General features: G+C 41.7%; 1 protein-coding gene across 2 annotated transcripts in view; it reads left to right on the top strand.

Moving 5' to 3' along the window:
- The first annotated feature begins 9581 nt into the window (after positions 1-9581).
- Positions 9582-18230, top strand: part of ATP9B (ATPase phospholipid transporting 9B (putative)) — a 150999-nt gene continuing 142350 nt past the window's right edge. Inside the window, exon 1 of one of the 2 annotated variants that reach the window (XM_061399483.1) lies at positions 9582-9797. In XM_061399483.1, the coding sequence (XP_061255467.1) occupies positions 9676-9797 (122 nt within the window). In that variant the 5' untranslated portion in view covers positions 9582-9675. The remainder of the gene's footprint in view (positions 9798-18230) is intronic. The other variant, XM_061399484.1, reaches the window with a different exon arrangement.

Here is an 18230-nt window from a genome sequence, read left to right as displayed (position 1 = left end):
TCTCCCTGTCAAACAGACGAGGAGCCCAGGCTCAGGAGGGCCCGTGAGCTCAGGGCACGGGGCCGCGGTGGGGTGAGGACCCTTTATCGAGTCCATGCCCACAACCACTTCATCATTCTGCCTCCACAAGGAACGGGCACTATTCTAGGGAAGGAAGGAGAATTTCCTTCTTTTTAGATGCTTTTTAAAGGAAGACACTGACTGCTTTTTTTGAGTCGTTCCTCAAATTTTGTGGTTTCTCTTGAGTATCTAGCTTTCAGAGGTGATTTGTGATATGGGTAGCATGTTTCATAAAGTTTCTTATGATTAACTTCTGAACACTGCTGAAAATATTAAGATGGTAAAAAAGTAATTTTGGTTTTGCATTGCTGAACTTTGCTGTTTGATAACAGAATACATTCTTTTTTTTTTGGAATACATTCTTATACAAATGTGGTTATGTTATACATCATTTTAATGCACACTTATTGCTGTATGTATTTTTCTAATGATTTATGACTGTTTATTTTATATTTATTTTAGACTAGGGAAATGATGTTAGACAAAAAGCGAATTCGGGCGATTTTCTTATTCGAGTTCAAAATGAGTCTTAAAGGAGCAGAAACAACTCACAACATCAACAACACATTTGACCCAGGAACTGCTAACCAACGTACGGTGCAGCTGTGGTCCAAGAAGTTTTGCAAAGGAAACGTGAGCCTTGAAAATGAGGAGCCCAGTGGCTGGCCATTGGAAGTTGACAACAACCGACTGAGAGAATCATCGAAGCTGATCCTCCTACAACTACGCGAGAAATTGCTGAAGAACTCAATGTCAACCATTCTATGGTCATTTGGCATTTGAAGCAAATTGGAAAGGTGAAAATAGGTGGGTGCCTCATGAGAAAGTGAAAGTGAAGTCACTCAGTTGTGTCCAACTCTTCATGACCCCAAGGACCATCCATGGGATTTCCCATGCAAGAATACTGGAGTGGGTTGCCATTTCCTTCTACAGGGAATGAGAGAAAAAATTTTTAAATCATCATTTTGAAGTGTCATCTTCTTTTATTCTATGCAACAATGAACCATTTCCCGATTGTGACGTGTGACAAGAAGTGGATTTTATGTAACAACTAGTGATGAGTATCTCTGTGGTTGGACTGAGAAGAAGCTTCAAAGCACTTCCCAAGGCCAAATTGAGTTCAGTTCACTCGCTCAGTCATGTCCAACTCTTTGTTACCCCATGGACTGCAGCACACCAGGCTTCCCTGACCTTCACCAACTCCCAGAGCTTCCTCAAACTCATGTAAATTGAGTCAGTGATGCCATCCAACCATCTCATCCTCTGTCACCCTCTTCTCCTCCTGCCTTCAATCTTTCCAACCATCGGGATCTTTTCCAGTGAGTCAGTTCTTCACATCAGGTGGCCAAATTATTGGAGATTCAGCTTCAGCATCAGTCCTTCCAATGAATATTCAGGACTGATTTCCTTTAAGTTTGACTGGTTTGATCTCCTTGCAGTCCAAGGGACTCTCAAGAGTCTTCTCCAACACCATAGTTCAAAAGCATCAATTCTTCAGCACTCAGCTTTCTTTAGAGTCCAACTCCCACATCCATACATGACTACTGGAAAAATAATAGCTTTGATTAGACTGACCTTTGTTGCCAAAGTAATGTCTCTGCTTTTTAATATGCTTTCTAGGTTGATCACAGCTTTTCTTCCAAGGAGCAAGTGTCTTTTAATTTCATGGCTTCAGTCACCATCTGCAGTGATTTTGGAGCCAAAGAAAATAAAGTCTGTCACTGTTTCCATTGTTTCCCCATCTATCCGCCATAAAGTGATGGGACCGGATGCCATGATCTTCATTTTTTGAATGTTGAGTTTAAAGCCAGCTTTTTCACTCTCCTCTTTCATTTTCATTAAGTTCTTGCTCTTTAGTTCTTGCTTGCTTTCTGCCATAAGGGTGGTGCCATCTGCATATTTGAGGTTATTGATATTTCTCCTGGCAATCTTGATTCCAGCCTGTGCTTTATCTAGCCCAGCATTTTGCATGATGTATGTTAAATTGAATGTAAGTTAAATAAGCAAGGTGACAATATACAGCCTTGATGTACTCCTTTCCCAATTTGAAACCAGTTCATTGTTCCATGTCCAGTTATAACTATTGCTTCTTGACCTGCATACAGATTTCTCAACAGGCAGGTCAGGTGGTCTGGTATTCCCATCTCTTTCAGAATTTTCCAGTTTGTTGTGATCCACACAGTCAAAGGTTTTGACGTAGTCAATAAGGCAGAAGTAGATGTTTTTCTGGAATTCTCTTGCTTTTTTGATGATCCAATGGATGTTGGCAATTTGATCTCGGTTCCTCTGCCTTTTCTAAATCCAGCTTGAACATCTGAAAGTTCATGGTTCACATACTGTTGAAATGTTGCTTGGAGAATTTTGAGCATTACTTTGCTAGCGTGTGAGACGAGTGCAATTGTGCAGTAGTTTGAACACTGTTTGGCGTTGCCTTTCTTTGGGATAGGAATGAAAACTGACCTTTTCCAGTCCTGTGGCACTGCTGAGTTTTCCAAATTTGCTGGCATATTGAGTGCAGCAATTTCACAACATCATCTTTTAGGATTTGAAATAGCTCAGCTGGAATTTCATCTTTTCCATTAGCTTTGTTTGTAGTGATGCTTCCTAAGACCCACTTGACTTCGAACTGCAGGATGTCTGGTTCTAGGTGAGTGATCACATCCATGGTTATCTGGGTCATTAAGCCAAACTTGCAACAAAAAAAGGTCATGGTCACTGTTTGGTGGTCTGCTGCTGGAATGATCCACTACACCTTTCTGAATCCCAGTAAAACCATTACATCTGTGAAGTGTGCTCAGCAAATCAATAAGATGCACCGAAAACTGCAATGCCTGCACCTGTCATTGGTCAATAGAAAGTGCCCAATTCTTCTCCAAGACAATGTCCAACCACACATCACACAACAATGCTTCAAAAATTGGATGATTGGACTACGAAGTTTTGGCTCATCTGCCATATTCACCTGATCTCTCCCCAACTGATAGCCACTTCCTCAAGCATCTCAACAACTTTTTGCAGGGAAAACACTTCCACAACCAGCAGGATGCAGAAAATGCTTTCCAAGCATTCATTCATTTTATGCTATGGGAATAAATGAACGTATTTCTCATTGGCAAAAATGTGTTGATTGTAATGATTCCTATTAATAAAATGTGCTTGAACCTAGTTCTAATGATTTAAAACTCACTGTCTAATGCTACCAACTAAACACTAAGTTGGTCCAACTAACACTAAATTGGTGTTTTCAGCAACTTAAAAATACCCAGAAGTGGCCCCTGCCCCATGAGGTCTGTGCTCTGTCCTGCAGGGGTGCAGAGTCAGGGTGACTGTGTTTGGGTCCACAAGGGCCTGTGCGCCCCAAGGGATGACGGTCAAGTGGGCTTGGGGCACCCTGAACAGGGACAAAGGTGGCCAGACACCAAAGCCTTGACTTTTATTCTACAAACAATCATGGACATGCGTCTTCAGGACTCACGTTTCTGTCCATCAACAAGACTTCCAACTCTTTCCATCTCAACTTAAATGAAGATGCTCATGGTATGAAAGTTCCATGGAAACTATCTTTAGCATAATAAAAACAAGTAATTTATCTGATTAAAGAATGTCAACAGCAAGTGCAGTGTCATTTGTGTGGTGACAAATTGTAACCATCCTTCCCAGGAAGAAGGGTTCAGAATTGGGGGGAGGGTGTCTCAGGAAAGCACCTGTCTTTAATGTGTTTAATGTGCAGCTCCGGGACCATCACTCTTGTCCTTTCAGATGTAGATGCAAATTAGACCTAACACAGTGGCTATCAACAATAACTGCTGCTTCCCCTCTCTTGTATGTTCAGTGAGTACGGTGGGAGAACAGGCCATCATGAAGGAGGGGTGCTGTGAGCCTCAGGATTGCAAACATCCAAGGCAGCACCACTAATCATCACTGGAGTTGGACGTGTGATGGAAGCTATATTACAGGTGAATTGATTCAGAGATCAGCTGAGTGGGGTGAGAAACACAGCCCTCTGGACACCTTCAAGACCCTCACTGTGTGTCTTGCATGCTGGAGTCCCATAGGGGAGGCAAGGAGGCACTCACTTTCCCACGAGGCTGGAAAATACAGGTGACCTTGGGTTGTGAAGTGCCTACAGGGTTTGGGTTTGAAAATTTGTGGGATCCTCCAGTGGTCTCTGACAGACCCTGAGCCATGTGTATGTGAAACGGGCTTAAGTTAGCTCAGCTAAGGAAATAAGATCTAGACCGAGACTGGTATTCATACCGAAAAGCTGAATTTTCCCGTAAAACTCTCCTGTGAGCATATGAAACACACTCATTGAAGAACAATAACAGAATCCAGAATCTCTACAACCTAACATTCACAATGTCCAGGATCAGTCCAAAATGACCTGTCATCTGAAGTATCAAGAAAATGGAATTTGTTATCAGGAGGAAAGAGAAGCAATGAAGCCATATCTCAGTATGAACCCAAGATGGAACCCACAGGCAAGACTTTGAAGTGAATATTGTAACTATTATCTGTGAAGTGAAAGAAGTATGTTTTAAATAAGTGGAAAACAAGACATCTCATCAGAGATACTGACAAAATTTTTTAAAAACCCAAATGGCAATTTTAGAACCGAAACCCCCCAAAATTTCTGAAATAAAAATTTCATAGGAATAGATTTAGCTGGAATAGACGACTGTTCGCAACCCCAAGGACTACACAGTCCATGGAACTCTCCAGGCCAGAATACTGGAGTGGGTAACCTTTCCCTTATCCAGGGGCTCTTCCCGACCCAGGGATCGAACCCAGGTCTCCTGCATTGCAGGTGGATCTTTACCAGCTAAGTCACCAGGGAAGCCCAGTGAAGTGGGAGGGCCGTTCCTTCCAGTTTGTTCAGACCCCTGCAGTGTGGCTGTGACAAGCAGGAAATGACGGGCTCAGGACATGTGTGCAGTGCCCAGGGGGCTGTGGGGGGAAGGACCACCAACAGCCCAGGGCCAGGCAAGGAGGCCCCCTCCTAGGAAAAGGGACACTGGACACCAGGATCTGCTGGGGATGTGGACGGGGTGTGTCAGATGTGGCATCTCATTATTGAGACGATGGTATTGTGACTAGAAAGATTCTCAGACTTTCAATTATGGGTAGAAAGACCTTGTCAGCCACACAGCTATTGATATAGAACAGCCTTCAGTTCAGTTCAGTTCAGACGCTCAATTGTGTCCGACTCTTTGAGACCCCATGAATCGCAGCACGCCAGGCCTCCCTGTCCATTACCAATTCCTGGAGTTCTCTCAGACTCACGTCCATCAAGTCAGTGATGCCATCCAACCATCTCGTCCTCTGTCGTCCCCTTCTCCTCCTGCCCCCAATCCCTCCCAGCATCAGAATCTTCTCCAATGAGTCAACTCTTTGCATGAGGTGGCCAAAGTACTGAAGTTTCAGCTTTAGCATCATTCCTTCCAAAGAAATCCCAGGGCTGATCTCCTTCAGAATGGACTGGTTGGATCTCCTTGCAGTCCAAGGGACTCTCAAGAGTCTTCTCCAACACCACAGTTTAAAAGCATCAATTCTTCTGAGCTCAGCTTTCTTCACAGTCCGACTCTCACATCCATACATGACCACTGGAAAAACCATAGCCTTGACTAGACGAACCTTTGTTGGCAAAGTAATGTCTCTGCTTTTGAATATGCTATCTAGGTTGGTCATAACTTTTCTTCCAAGGAGTAAGCGTCTTTTAATTTCACGGCTGCAGTCACCATCTGCAGTGATTTTGGAGCCTAAAAAAATAAAGTCTGACACTGTTTCCACTGTTTCCCCATCCATTTCCCATGAAGTGATGGGACCAGATGCCATGATCTTCGTTTTCTGAATGTTGAGTTTTAAGCCAACTTTTTCACTCTCCTCTTTCACCTTCATCAAGAGGCTTTTTAGTTCCTCTTCACTTTCTGCCATAAGGGTGGTGTCATCTGCATATCTGAGGTTATTGATATTTCTCCCAGCAATCTTGATTCCAGCTTGTGCTTCTTCCAGCCCAGCATTTCTCATGATGTACTCTGCAAAGAAGTTAAATAAGCAGGGTGACAATATACAGCCTTGACGTACTCCTTTTCCTATTTGGAACCAGTCTGTTGTTCCATGTCCAGTTCTAACTGTTGCTTCCTGACCTGCATACAAATTTCTCAAGAGGCAGGTCAGGTGGTCTGGTATTCCCATCTCTTTCAGAATTTCTCACAGTTTATTGTGATCCACACAGTCAAAGGCTTTGGCATAGTCAATAAAGCAGAAATAGATGTTTTTCTGGAACTCTCTTGCTTTTTCCATGATCCAGCCGATGTTGGCAATTTGGTCTCTGGTTCCTCTGCCTTTTCTAAAACCAGCTTGAACTGGAAATTCATGGTTCACATATTGCTGAAGCCTGGCTTGGAGAATTTTTGAGCATTACTTTACTAGCGTGTGAGATGAGTGCAATTGTGCAGTAGTTTGAGCATTCTTTGGCATTGCCTTTCTTTGAGATTGGAATGAAAACTGACCTTTTCCAGTCCTGTGGCCACTGCTGACTTTTCCAAATTTGCTGGCACTTTCACGGCATCATCTTTCAGGATTTGAAATAGCTCAACTGGAATTCCATCACCTCCACTAGCTTTGTTCGTAGTGATGCTTTCTAAGGCCCACTTGACTTCACATTCCAGGATGTCCGGCTCTAGGTCACTGATCACACCATCGTGATTATCTGGGTCGTGAAGATCTTTTTCGTACAGTTCTTCTGTGTATTCTTGCCACCTCTTCCTAATATCTTCTGCTTCTGTTAGGTCCATACCATTTCTGTCCTTTATTGAGCCCATCTTTGCATGAAATGTTCCCTTGGTATCTCTAATTTTCTTGAAGAGATCTCTAGTCTTTCCCATTCTGTTGTTTTCCTCTGTTTCTTTGCATAAGAACAGCCTTATTGATTCCAAATTCCGACCAGCTATAACAAGACTCCAAAGAGTAGTTTGATTCCATTTTATTCTTTAGCTAACCCTTTGAAACTCTCCACAAGAAATTATTAACTGCATTTTTTCCCATTTTGATAGAATAGTTGAAACATCTATGGCTCATTACAAAGCAGTAATTGAATGAGTGGTTTAAAGGAAACTATGAATGCTCTAAAACTATGAACACTCTACATTGATCTAAACAGCCGGATTCCAAACAACCTGAAATTCTTTTTCAAGTTATCAGGATTTCCTGAGTACGGTTGAAGTTGCATGTAGCAAAAAAATAAATGCCATGTATATGTGTACCCACTCATATTCATGCACACACACATTTTTTGTGGTTGACTTAAATTCTTTCAGAATTTAAGAATTCAGAATTCTATGAGAAGCTAGAATAAATTACCCCTCACAAATATATTAGTTTTAAATTATGAACTTGCTATAATGTGAGAGCCTTAAGTGGTGAATTGGAAAAAAAAAAAAACTTATTCTAGTTTTTCCCTCTATCTTTACCATCTGGGGGTGACTCAGATGGTAAAGAATCTGCCTGCAATGCAGGAAACCCAGGTTTGATCCCTGGGCCAGGAAGATCCCCCTGTAGAAGGGAATAGCAACCCACTCCAGTATTCTTGCCTGGAGAATCCCATGGACAGAGGAGCCTGGTGGGCTACAGCCCATGGGGTCACAAAGAGTTGGACAGGACTGAGTGACCAACATTTTCACTTTAAGTGGTGAATTGAAAAAAAAAAAAAAACCCTATTGTTGTAATTACATTTTTCTCTTTTATAATAAAGGTACTTAATCATTCTTCTTTAAAATGTATTTCTACTCAAGGAATGAAATATGATGTGTTTTAGTGAAGCTGGGATCTTCTGAATCCAGATGTATGTTAGAGGGTGTGGCAGTACAGAGACTTTTTGTTTAACTTCACTAACCATCGAGTCCTGGAGAAGGAAATGACAACCTACTCCAGTACTCTTGCCTGGAATATTCCATGGACAGAGGAGCCTGGTAGGCTACAGTCCATGGGGCCACAAGGAGTTGGTCACGACTGAGCGACTTCACTTAAGACTTTCACCTGTTGAGATAAAGAATGCATTTCTCTCAAGGGAGAGTTCCATGAAAGCAAAGCAAAGAAAGCATCAGTAAGAAATCATAAATGTTAAAATTGTCCTATAAAAGATATATTTAAAGATGGATTTTTACAAGATTCATTTTTTGGTGGTAGTTTTTTTAACTGATCACTACAATTTGTTGTTCTTTAGTTGCTAAGTTGTATCCAACTCTTTTGCAGCCCCATGGACTGTAGCCTGCCAGGCACAATCTTCAAAGTTCTTTTTTGCTCATTGACTCCCTAAAATAATTTTGGAAATGTATTCATTCACACAGTTTGTGTTGACAGCAGTTTTTATTGTAAGTGTAGATAATTACAAATGATGCATCTTTGGCATTTAAGTAAGTGTTTACATTTAAAAACAGAACTGTGACATCACTCTTTCATATGCATGGAATGGCATTTAAATTCCACCATTTGATAACCTGTCATCCATTTTTAAAAATACATAAGGAAGCTCTTCAATATTTAAAAATTTGCCTTTTTGCTAAATTATAATTTTTGAGAGGTAAAACAACTTTCGTGAAGATATATAACAAAGATGTGACAAAATTTTTTTTCAAGTAATTAAGACGGAAGATATGGTGTGAAAGATATTAAGAGCTGCTCAGAGTATTTCAGGACCTATGTGTTTAGAGGCGATTTAACATAGGAATGTTAGGGTGGGATATCTGGGTTATATATAAAAGTGGTTAAAGCCTGTAGGACAATAAACTACACCCTTTAGGGTTGTTGGGAGTGGTTATGTAGCTGGAGTACAACGTCAGCTGTTGAGAGTGGTTCCAGCTTGTTGGTGTTAACGATGTCAGTTGAAAATCATTATCTAGCCGGTTGGTGTAAACAATGTCTGCTGTTGACAATGGTTATCTAGTTGGTTGGTGTAACAGTGTCAGCTGTTGAGGGTGGTTATCTAGCTGGACACTCAAGAGTGTCACGCTATTGTGGCAAAAGGCGCTGGCCACCAGCTTCATTCGTCACCCGGTGCGCACGGGCGAGGCGCACAGGTTGCGCACTGCGCTAAGGTGGGCCAGGTTCTCATGCCGCAAGGCCCTCAGTGCCCTCCATCTGGCTCTCAAGAAGGCCTCCTCAGTGGGGCACAGGGGCCGGGCAGCATCCGCCGCACTCCAGACCAACAGGTCAGCGCCTCGGCCCAGGAGCGCTCAGGAAAGGCCTGCTTCCCGCCTAGCTTGGACCAAACGGCTTCCGCTCGGGCCTTCCCCGCCCAGGGACGTCATTGGTCGCCGACGGAGTTGGGCCACTAAACGCCGCCACCTCCCTCTCACGCCTTCGCCGCAGAATGACGTCACCGGGCCCTGTCGCGCCAGGGGCGGGGCCTTGGAAGCCTCCGCCCCCCGCGCCTCACCTTCGCGGTGGCATCATCATCGGGCCCCGACAAGTGGTGACGCCATCAGGCCTCGACGCACGGTGGAGGGGCAGGGCGCGCGGGCGGTGCCTCAGCCGGGTTGGCGCTGAGGGGAGAGGGCGGGGAAAGGCGGTGAACCGATAGGGATCGGGGAGGGGCGGGAAGGTGGCGGCCAGAGGATGGCGGACCAGATCCCTCTGTACCCGGTGCGCAGCGCGGCGGCCGTGGCCGCGGCCAACCGTAAACGCGCGGCCTACTTCAGCTCAGCGGGGCCCGGGCCGGGGGCCGACAGGCCCAGCAGGTAACGACTGGGCCGCCCCAGCCTCCCGCCCCGGCGCCCTTCCTCGCCGGCCCGACAGGGGCCGCCCAGGCGCGCCCGGACCTGGGCAGGGCGTCTGCGCTGCGAGAGGTCCCCCGCCTCGGAGCGCCCCGGCCCTGCTCGGCGGAGAGAGGGGGCTGTCTCGGGTTCAGGGACTGCTGCCTCTATCAGCGCAGGCAGCATGGGTCCCACGGCGCCCGTCTAGCAGTTGTTAGTCTCCGAAACTTGAGCGTCTCCGGAAGATCGTGAAGATGGCAGACACAACTAGTCAGGCTTAGAAATGCAGACCTTGTTGGGAGTCACTTCACAAGTGGAAGACCACGTGAAGACATTTCAGTTTGTTTCCTGAGAACACTTTTTACTTAAACATATCTACAAAGTACCTTTTGTTGACAAGAATTTTTGCTCTTTAACAATGGGAAAACGGAGATTCAAAAAGGTTGAATTGTTTCATGTGAGCACAGTTATTAAAGTGGTAGAATATAAAAGTGGAGACCTTTGATTTAAAATGGAAATCTCATACCCTAGTTGGATTTAGTTCGTATTTAACTTCTTACCCAAACGGAAGACTACCCCTATGATACATATGGTACATATGATATGATATGGTTAAGGAAAGAAACCTATAAAAAGGGGAAATAGTTGTTAAATTTTTATTTCTGAAGGATTGTAGAAGCAATTTGCCTTTAGCACACAGAAGAGGTATGGATTTTAGTACCCGGTTGCTTCAGGATTCAAGTTTTAGAATAATTTTTGGTTTGTGCTGTTTGAGAGGCCATATAGTCGGTGGCTCAGATGGTAAAGTGTCTGTCTACAATGCGGGAGACCCGGGTTCAGTCCTTGGGTTGGGAAGATCCCCTGGAGAAGGAAATGGCAACCCACTCCAGTACTATTGCCTGAAAAATCCCATGGACAGAGGAGCCTGGCAGGCTACAGTCCATGGGGTCGCAAAGAGTCGGACATGACTGAGCGACTTCACTTTCTCACTTTATAGTCAAAAGAGTACTTATTATAATGTTTCAGAGCTGAATTGAATCTTGGTTCATTTACATACTAGCTGTTTGATCTTCGTTAACTTAAACTGTAAGCCCTAATTTTGTCTGCTGTAAAATGGGGGCAATATTTTTTCTTGTAGAATTGTTGAGGGTACTGGAGGAGTTAGTAAGGAGCCCATTTTTAGTGTTCGGCCCTGAAATGGAGAGGTATGGTTTCTCCTTTCTTCCCTGTCATTACCTATAAGAGTAACTGTGTTAGTAGTCTTCTAAGTAGTTGATTTTAGGAGATATTTTTGAAAATGTGCCACCTCTTTCACAATAGATTTCCCTCAAAGTTCTCATCTGCCGGTTTTTGCCTTATACATTTTAAAGCTTCCCTGGTGGCTCACACGGTAAAAGCGTCTGCCTACAATGCGGGAGACCCAGGTTCAATCCCTGGGTCGGGTAGATGCCCTGGAGAAAGAAATGGTAACCCACTCCTGTACTATTGCCTGGAAAATCCCATGGATGGAGGAGCCTAGTAGGCTACAGTACATGGGGTCACAGAGTCGGACATGATTGAGCGACTTCACTGAATGTGGTATATATACGTTTAGGATCCCTATGTCTTCAGGCAGATATTTCTTTTATTGTTGTCTCTGGTAACTTTTTTTGCTCTGGAGTCTCCTTTAGTAGACTAGTGTAGCCACTTCTGCTTTTTGTGGATAAATGTTTGCATCGTATTAGCATTCAACCTATCTGTGTTGAATTTGAAGTGGGTTGCAGCTGGATCATGTTTTTCCATTATTCAGTCTGCCAATCTCTGTCTTTTGGTTGGTATATTTAGGCCATTCATGGTGATTATTGATACATTAGTGTTTAAGTGTGCCACTTTATTAATCTGTTTTTCTGTTTCTTATCTTTCTCTTCTTGCCTTCCTTTTGCTTGAATGTTTTTGTGATATCGCTATAGTGTTTTTTAGGGTAGGCCTTTGTATAGTTTTTGTAGTGTTTGCTCTGGGTATCACCGTAGTGTATTGATACCAGTATTTACTATATGGAGTGATTTGTGGAAACTTGTTTTCCACAAATTTTGGTTCCTTTACTTCGCTTTCCCCCCATGCAATTTAAATGTCATGTCCTTATATATGTATGTGTGTTTGTTGGATTGTGTTGTAAAATGTATTTTTTAGATAAAAAAAAGTTTGCAGGTCACTATAGTTAAATTAGACTGGCAAATAAAAGCACAAATTAACTTCACAAAAAATCATGTCCTGAGTATCTGATGGTGTTAAACTTTTTGTTTAAATTATCAAGTATGGTTTATAAGACTTGTGATGAAAGGATAGCTTATTGAACGTACCCATATTTTTACTCGTTTTTTTCTTCCTTCCTGCTGTTCCAGGTTTCTCTTTTTTTTAATTTCCTTTTTGTTTTAGGACCTTCCTATAGGCAGTCTTAAGATTTCATATTATGATGTCTTTATTTCTCCTTTATTTCTGAAAGATAGTTTTTATTGGATAGAGAATTCTTGTTGATATATCTTAGTACCTGAAAACTCTTGTTCCACTTCCTTTCAGCTTTCATAGTTTCTGATTAGAAGTCCGCTGTCATTCAAATTGATGTTCTCCATAGGTAATGCATCATTTTTCTTTGGCTGCTTTCAAGTTTTTTCTTTGTCTTTAGTTTTCAAAGGTTTAATTATGAAGTATCTTGGTATGATTTCTTTGAGTTTAACTTGTTTGGTAGCCGCTAAGCTTCTTGAATCTGTTGGGTTTTGTGTCACCAAATTTAGGGAGTTTTTAGTAATAATTTCTTCAAGCACTCTTTCATGCACACCTCTCTCTTATCCACTTTCAGTACTCCAGTGATACAGATGCTGGATCTTTTATTAGTTTTACCTAATTCTTTTAGGCTTTTTTCCCCCCGTGTCTATTCTCTGTGTTCAGACTGTGTAAATACTATTTATTTGTTCTTAATTTCCCTAATTCTGTCATCTGTCATTTTCACTCTACTAAGTGACTTTCACTTTCACATAGATCCCATCCAGTGAGGTTTTGTTTCTAATGTTGTATTTTTAAGTTTTATAATTTCCATTTGTTTGAAGAGAATTTGAAATTGATTGTTGAAGCATTTTTATGTTTGGTGCTTGAAATAATTGTTACACCATTCTATATCTGAGTTAATCTTAGGATTGATGTCAGTTGGTTGTCTTTTCTAATTCACATTGTCAGTGTTTTGATTCTTTGGATGATGGATAGTTTTTGATTGTTTCCTTGATACTTTTTTTTTAATATTAGGAGAATGCGGGCCATATTGGTATCTTTAATTCTAGCAGATGATAATCCTGTTTAGATTTAGCACATAGGTCCTGGCCTGCCTTTGTTGGCCTCAGTTCCAACGACAGTTTAATTCACAGGGCCTCTGTGCTGATTTTTGGTCTGTTGGTTTATGTCGTGCTACCAGAACTCTTACTTGTCTCTCTCTATGCTGCCGAGGAGAAGGGATTTCCCCAGGCTCAGGGTCTCTTGGTGAGAGGTGATGGTGTCATCCCATGTGGATGATGAGACTCTGTTGGATGGACAGTGGCTGTAGCTGTCTCCTCTCCATCTGTGCCCCCTGACTTCCCTGGTGTGTCTTGGTGGGAGAGGAGACTCAGCACCACTGTGGCCAAGAGGCTCTGTGTGGCTGAATCGTTATTGCTTGTGCCCATGGCTGCTGTGGCAACTTGAGGAAGATGAGAAGAATTTCAGGCCATGGATAGAAGCCATTTCCTGAGTGGCTGTTTCTGTGTTTGTTGATGCTGCCTGCCCCGGCCTCACCCCACCCTCCCACCCCCACTCCAGTGAGAGAGGGGAGTCTCAGGCTCACGGGACATGGAGACATCAAGGAAGGCCTTGATGTCTGAGGCCTCTAACCTCTTTTTGTGGCAGGGGCCCTAACCAGTGCCACTTGGATGCCCCCGTGTCCCTGGGTGGGATGTGGGAGTCTCAGGCTGGTGGGGTGGGACAGTACCTCCTAAGGCCACTTGTCAGTCTTGTCTTGCTGGTGGTGGACTCTCAGGGGAGCGAGGGCCTTCCTGGGCTGCCTTTTCTTGCTAGGATGGAGTAGGCTGTGCTGGGCCTGTGTCCTTCTGTTGGGTAGGGTCTCATAAGGTGTCCTCCCATTGTGTTCCTCTGGTTCTGGGTCCCCAGTCCGCCCAGCTCTCTTCCTCTCATTGCTGTATTCTCACCACCCTCCAGAGCTCTCCTGGTTGGCTCTTGCTTTATTTCCAGGTTCGTATTTATTGATAGTTGTTTTTAGGGAAGAGAAACAGAGAGAAATGGATTGTGACTTAAAAGTTGTATTCCTGTATTATTTTGTGAAGTTGGTTTTGGTTGTATTTTATCATGGTGACATTTATGTATAGTTTAAAAAGTTAACTGGTGGTGAAAGGCTTATGATAGTCACTGTTGCTCTCTACCAGTCACCTTCTCCCCAGCCTCTCATTCCACTGGCAGTTACTTTGTACTCCTTTAACTATTTCTTGTATTTACAAATCTCCATTATTACAGTGACTGTATTCCTGACTTGTGTCAACATCTGAAATGACTTGACTTCTAATTCAGTTCAGTTCAGTCACTCAGTTGTGTCTGACTCTTTGTGACCCCATGGACTGCAGCGTGCCAGGCTTCCCTGTCCATCACCAACTCCCAGAGTTTGCTCAAACTCATGTCCATCACATCAGTGATGCCATCCAACCATCTCATCCTCTGTCGCCCCCTTCTCCTCCCACCTTCAATCTTTCCCAGCATCAGGGTCTTTTCCAATGAGTTAGTTCTTCACATCAGGTGTCCTTCTAATACCTTCCTTGATTTCATCCCTAGCCAGAACAGAACAAGATGCTCCTGCCAGGCTCATACAGCACTCTGCTTCCCCTCACAGCATAGAGTGCACTTGACTAATTGCTCATCTTCTCATTAGACCTTAAATTCCATGAGTAGAGTGGCAGTGATGGCCAGACTTTACCCTGATTCCTGGCCCCAGGAGATGAGTGGGGAAGTGTTTTCTTCTCTTTCCCTTTCTGGAAGACATTTTGTAAAGTTGGTGTTACTTCTTTAAATGTTTGGTAGAATTTTCCAGTGAAACCATCTGGACCTGGAGATTTCTTTTTAGGGTGTTTCAATTTAAAATTCAGTTTTTTGAATAGTTATTGAGCTATTCAAAGGATCTGTTTTATATTTGGTGAATGGTGATAGTTTGCGCTCATGACCAGTTGGTTCATTTTAGCTAAGTTGCTGTATTTATGTGTATAGACTTGTTTGTAGTATTCCCCTATTTTCTTTTTGCTGTTATTTCATTCAGATGTTGGTGGTTTGTGCCTTTACTTTTTTTGTTGTTGTTCGTTCTTGCTAGAGATTTGATCTTTTCAAAGATCCATCTTTTACTTTACTTATGTTTTACTAGTTTTCTTTTTCCAACTTCATTAATTTCTTTGTTTACATTATATTCATTTTTCTCTTCTCATTTCTTAAGGTGAGATCTTGGATTATTAATTAGAGACTTTTCTTCTTTTTTAATGTAAATACTTATTGCTGTAAATTTCCCTCTTGGCACTGACTTACCTGTGTCCAACAAATTTTTGTGTTTTGATTTTCTCTGAGACATCCTCTCTGACCAGTGGATTGTTTAGAAGTGACTTTGGAAAATTTACTGTTATCTGCTAGCATGATTTTTTTTGTGATCAAAGAACACAATTTGTATGATTTCAGTTATTCTAAATTTGGTGCAGTTTGTTTTGTGACTGAGGATATGATCTATATCAGTAGAAATCCTGGGGCTCCTGAAAAGAAAGTACTTTGTGCTGTTGTTGGGTGAAATGTTCTGAAATGCAGTTAGATCCTGTTACTTAATGGTGCTGAGTTCTTCTCTCCTTGCTGGTTTACTGTCTGGTTGCTGAGGGTGGATAGTTGAAGTCTCTTAACTGTAATTACGGATTTGTCTGTTTCTCCTTGTAGTTTTATCAGTTTTTGCTTCACATATTTTGCAGGTCTATTTTTAGTGCATTCATGTTGGAATTGCTTATATTCTTGATGGACTGACATTTTTATTATTATGAAATTTCCCTGTCTGTCGCTAGTAACTTTTTTGCTCTGATGTTTGCTTTACTGACATTATTATAGCCACTCCTGCTTTTTTTGGATTGATATTTGCCTGGCACATAATTTTCCATCCTTTTACTTTCAACCTGCTTTTAGTAAAGTGAGTTTCTCTTCGTTGATATGTGGTTGGTTATACTTTTTATCCACTCTGCCGTCGTGTGTCCTTAGGCTGATGCATTTAGAACATTTACATTCAGTGTAGTGATTGATCAGTTACGGCTTACACCTGCCATTTTACTTTCTGTTTTCTGTCTTTTGTTTCTCTCTTTTCTTTTTCCTGCCTTTTTTAACAGTCACTTGAGCATTTTTTAGAATTCCATTTTGATTTACTTGTGGTGTTTTACATGGGTCTCTTTGTATGAACACTGTAGCAGTAGTTCTACATGTTATGTTACACATGCATAACTCATCACCGTGTGCTCCTGTTGATATTTCGTCAATTTGAGTAAAGTGTATAATAAAATAAAAAGTAAAGTGTATACCTTACATCCTTTTATTCCCACCACTGGTAATGTAACTATGGGCATACCTTGTTTTATTGTGCTTTGCAGGATTGTGGTTTTTTGTTTTTTTTTTTTTTTTTTTACAAATTGAAGGTTTGTGGCAACCCTGCATTGTCAGTTGATGGTTAGCATTTTTAAGCAATAAAGTTTTTTTCAGTTAAGGCATGTACTTTTTTTAATACATAATGCTATTGCACACTTGGTAGACTTCAATACATTGTGAACATAACTTTTGTATGTACCAGAAAACCAAAAAATTTATTTGACTCACTTTATTACCATATTTGCTTTATTCCAGTGGTCTGGAACTGAACCTACAGTATCTCTGAGGTATGCTTGTGTCGTGTAAAATTATATGTAAGTTTTACATATACGAAAGTAGTTATGTATTTCCCTTACATACAATTAGAACTGCTCATCAATGTTAGAAGTTTTGCTTTATCTCTCAAACATAATTTAGAAAACATAAGAGGAGAGGGACACCTTATTATAATATTTTTGCTACTTCTGTTGTTCTCTTATTTCCTGGTATACCAAAACTATTTTCTTGTTTCTGTTCTAAGAATTCCTTGGCTATACTTTGAGGATGGGTCTGCCGAAAACAAATCTCTTAGTTTTTCTTCATCTGAGGATGTCTTATTTCCCCTTCATTCTGTAAGGATATTTTCATCATATATGCAGTTTCAGGTTGACAGTTCTCTCAGCACTTGAAAAATGTTATGTCACTTCTTTTTGGGTTCCATGATTTCTGATGAGAAATCTGATGTCATTGGAATGATTTCCATTGTTGGTGCAGTATTTCTCACTAATTTCAAGCTTTGTCTTTGGTTTTCAGTAGTTTGATTTTTTATGGGCCTTAGCACAGATTTGAGTTTATACTGTTTCACTTAGTTTCTTGAATCTTTTGTCAGTTAGAAGTTTTCAGCATTTATTTATTTGAATGCTTATATTTGGACAATCTTTCATCTCTTCTGCTGATACTCTAGTGACATCTTGTGAGAGCTTTTCTTTTAGTCCCACTTGGTCATGAGTTCTGTTCATTTTCTGTTGAGATTGGGTGATTGGGTGATTTCTGTTGTTCCATCTTCAAGCTCATTGATTTTTTTCTCTGTCTCCTTCATTCTGCTGCTGAGCCTGTCCATTCAGTTTTTAAGTCTTATTTTTTTTCTAGTTTCAAATTTTCTAGTTGATTCTAATTCATATTAGCTCTTTCTTTGCTTAGTTTTTCTAATATTTTCTTATGTTTCAAGCATGTTTGTATTGCCCATTGAAACACTTTGATGATGACTGTTTTAAAACTCCTGTTAGATAATTTCAGCATCTGAATCTTTTTCATGTTAGTATATTTTGAGTCTCTTCTCATTCAGGTTGAGGTTTATTGGGTTTTGGTATGAGTAATTTTGGTTGTATCCTGGACAACACCAACTGGACAATAGTTGGTGTTGTGCTCTAAAGCTGTGGACCTTATTTAATTGAGAAGGAAATGGCAACCCACTCCGGTACTTTTACCTGGAAAATTCCATGGATGGAGGGGCCTGATAAGCTACAGTCCATGGGGTTGCAAAGAGTCGGACACGACTGAGCGACTTCACTTTCTTTCTTTCTGTAGTTCCTTTTGGAGAAGGAAATGGCAACCCACTTCAGTGTTCTTGCCTGGAGAATCACATGGACGGAGGGTCCTGGTGGGCTACAGTCTATGGGTTGCAAACAGTCAGACACGACTAAGCAACTAACACATACACACACACACACACACACACACCTTATTTAAGTCTTCTGTTTTATCAGTCTCTTTTAA

Source organism: Bos javanicus, chromosome 24 (genome assembly GCF_032452875.1).
Source record: "Bos javanicus breed banteng chromosome 24, ARS-OSU_banteng_1.0, whole genome shotgun sequence".
Classification (NCBI taxonomy): domain Eukaryota; kingdom Metazoa; phylum Chordata; class Mammalia; order Artiodactyla; family Bovidae; genus Bos; species Bos javanicus.
The sequence above is the reverse complement of the archived record's forward strand: the minus strand, read 5'-3'. Positions and strand labels throughout refer to the sequence as shown.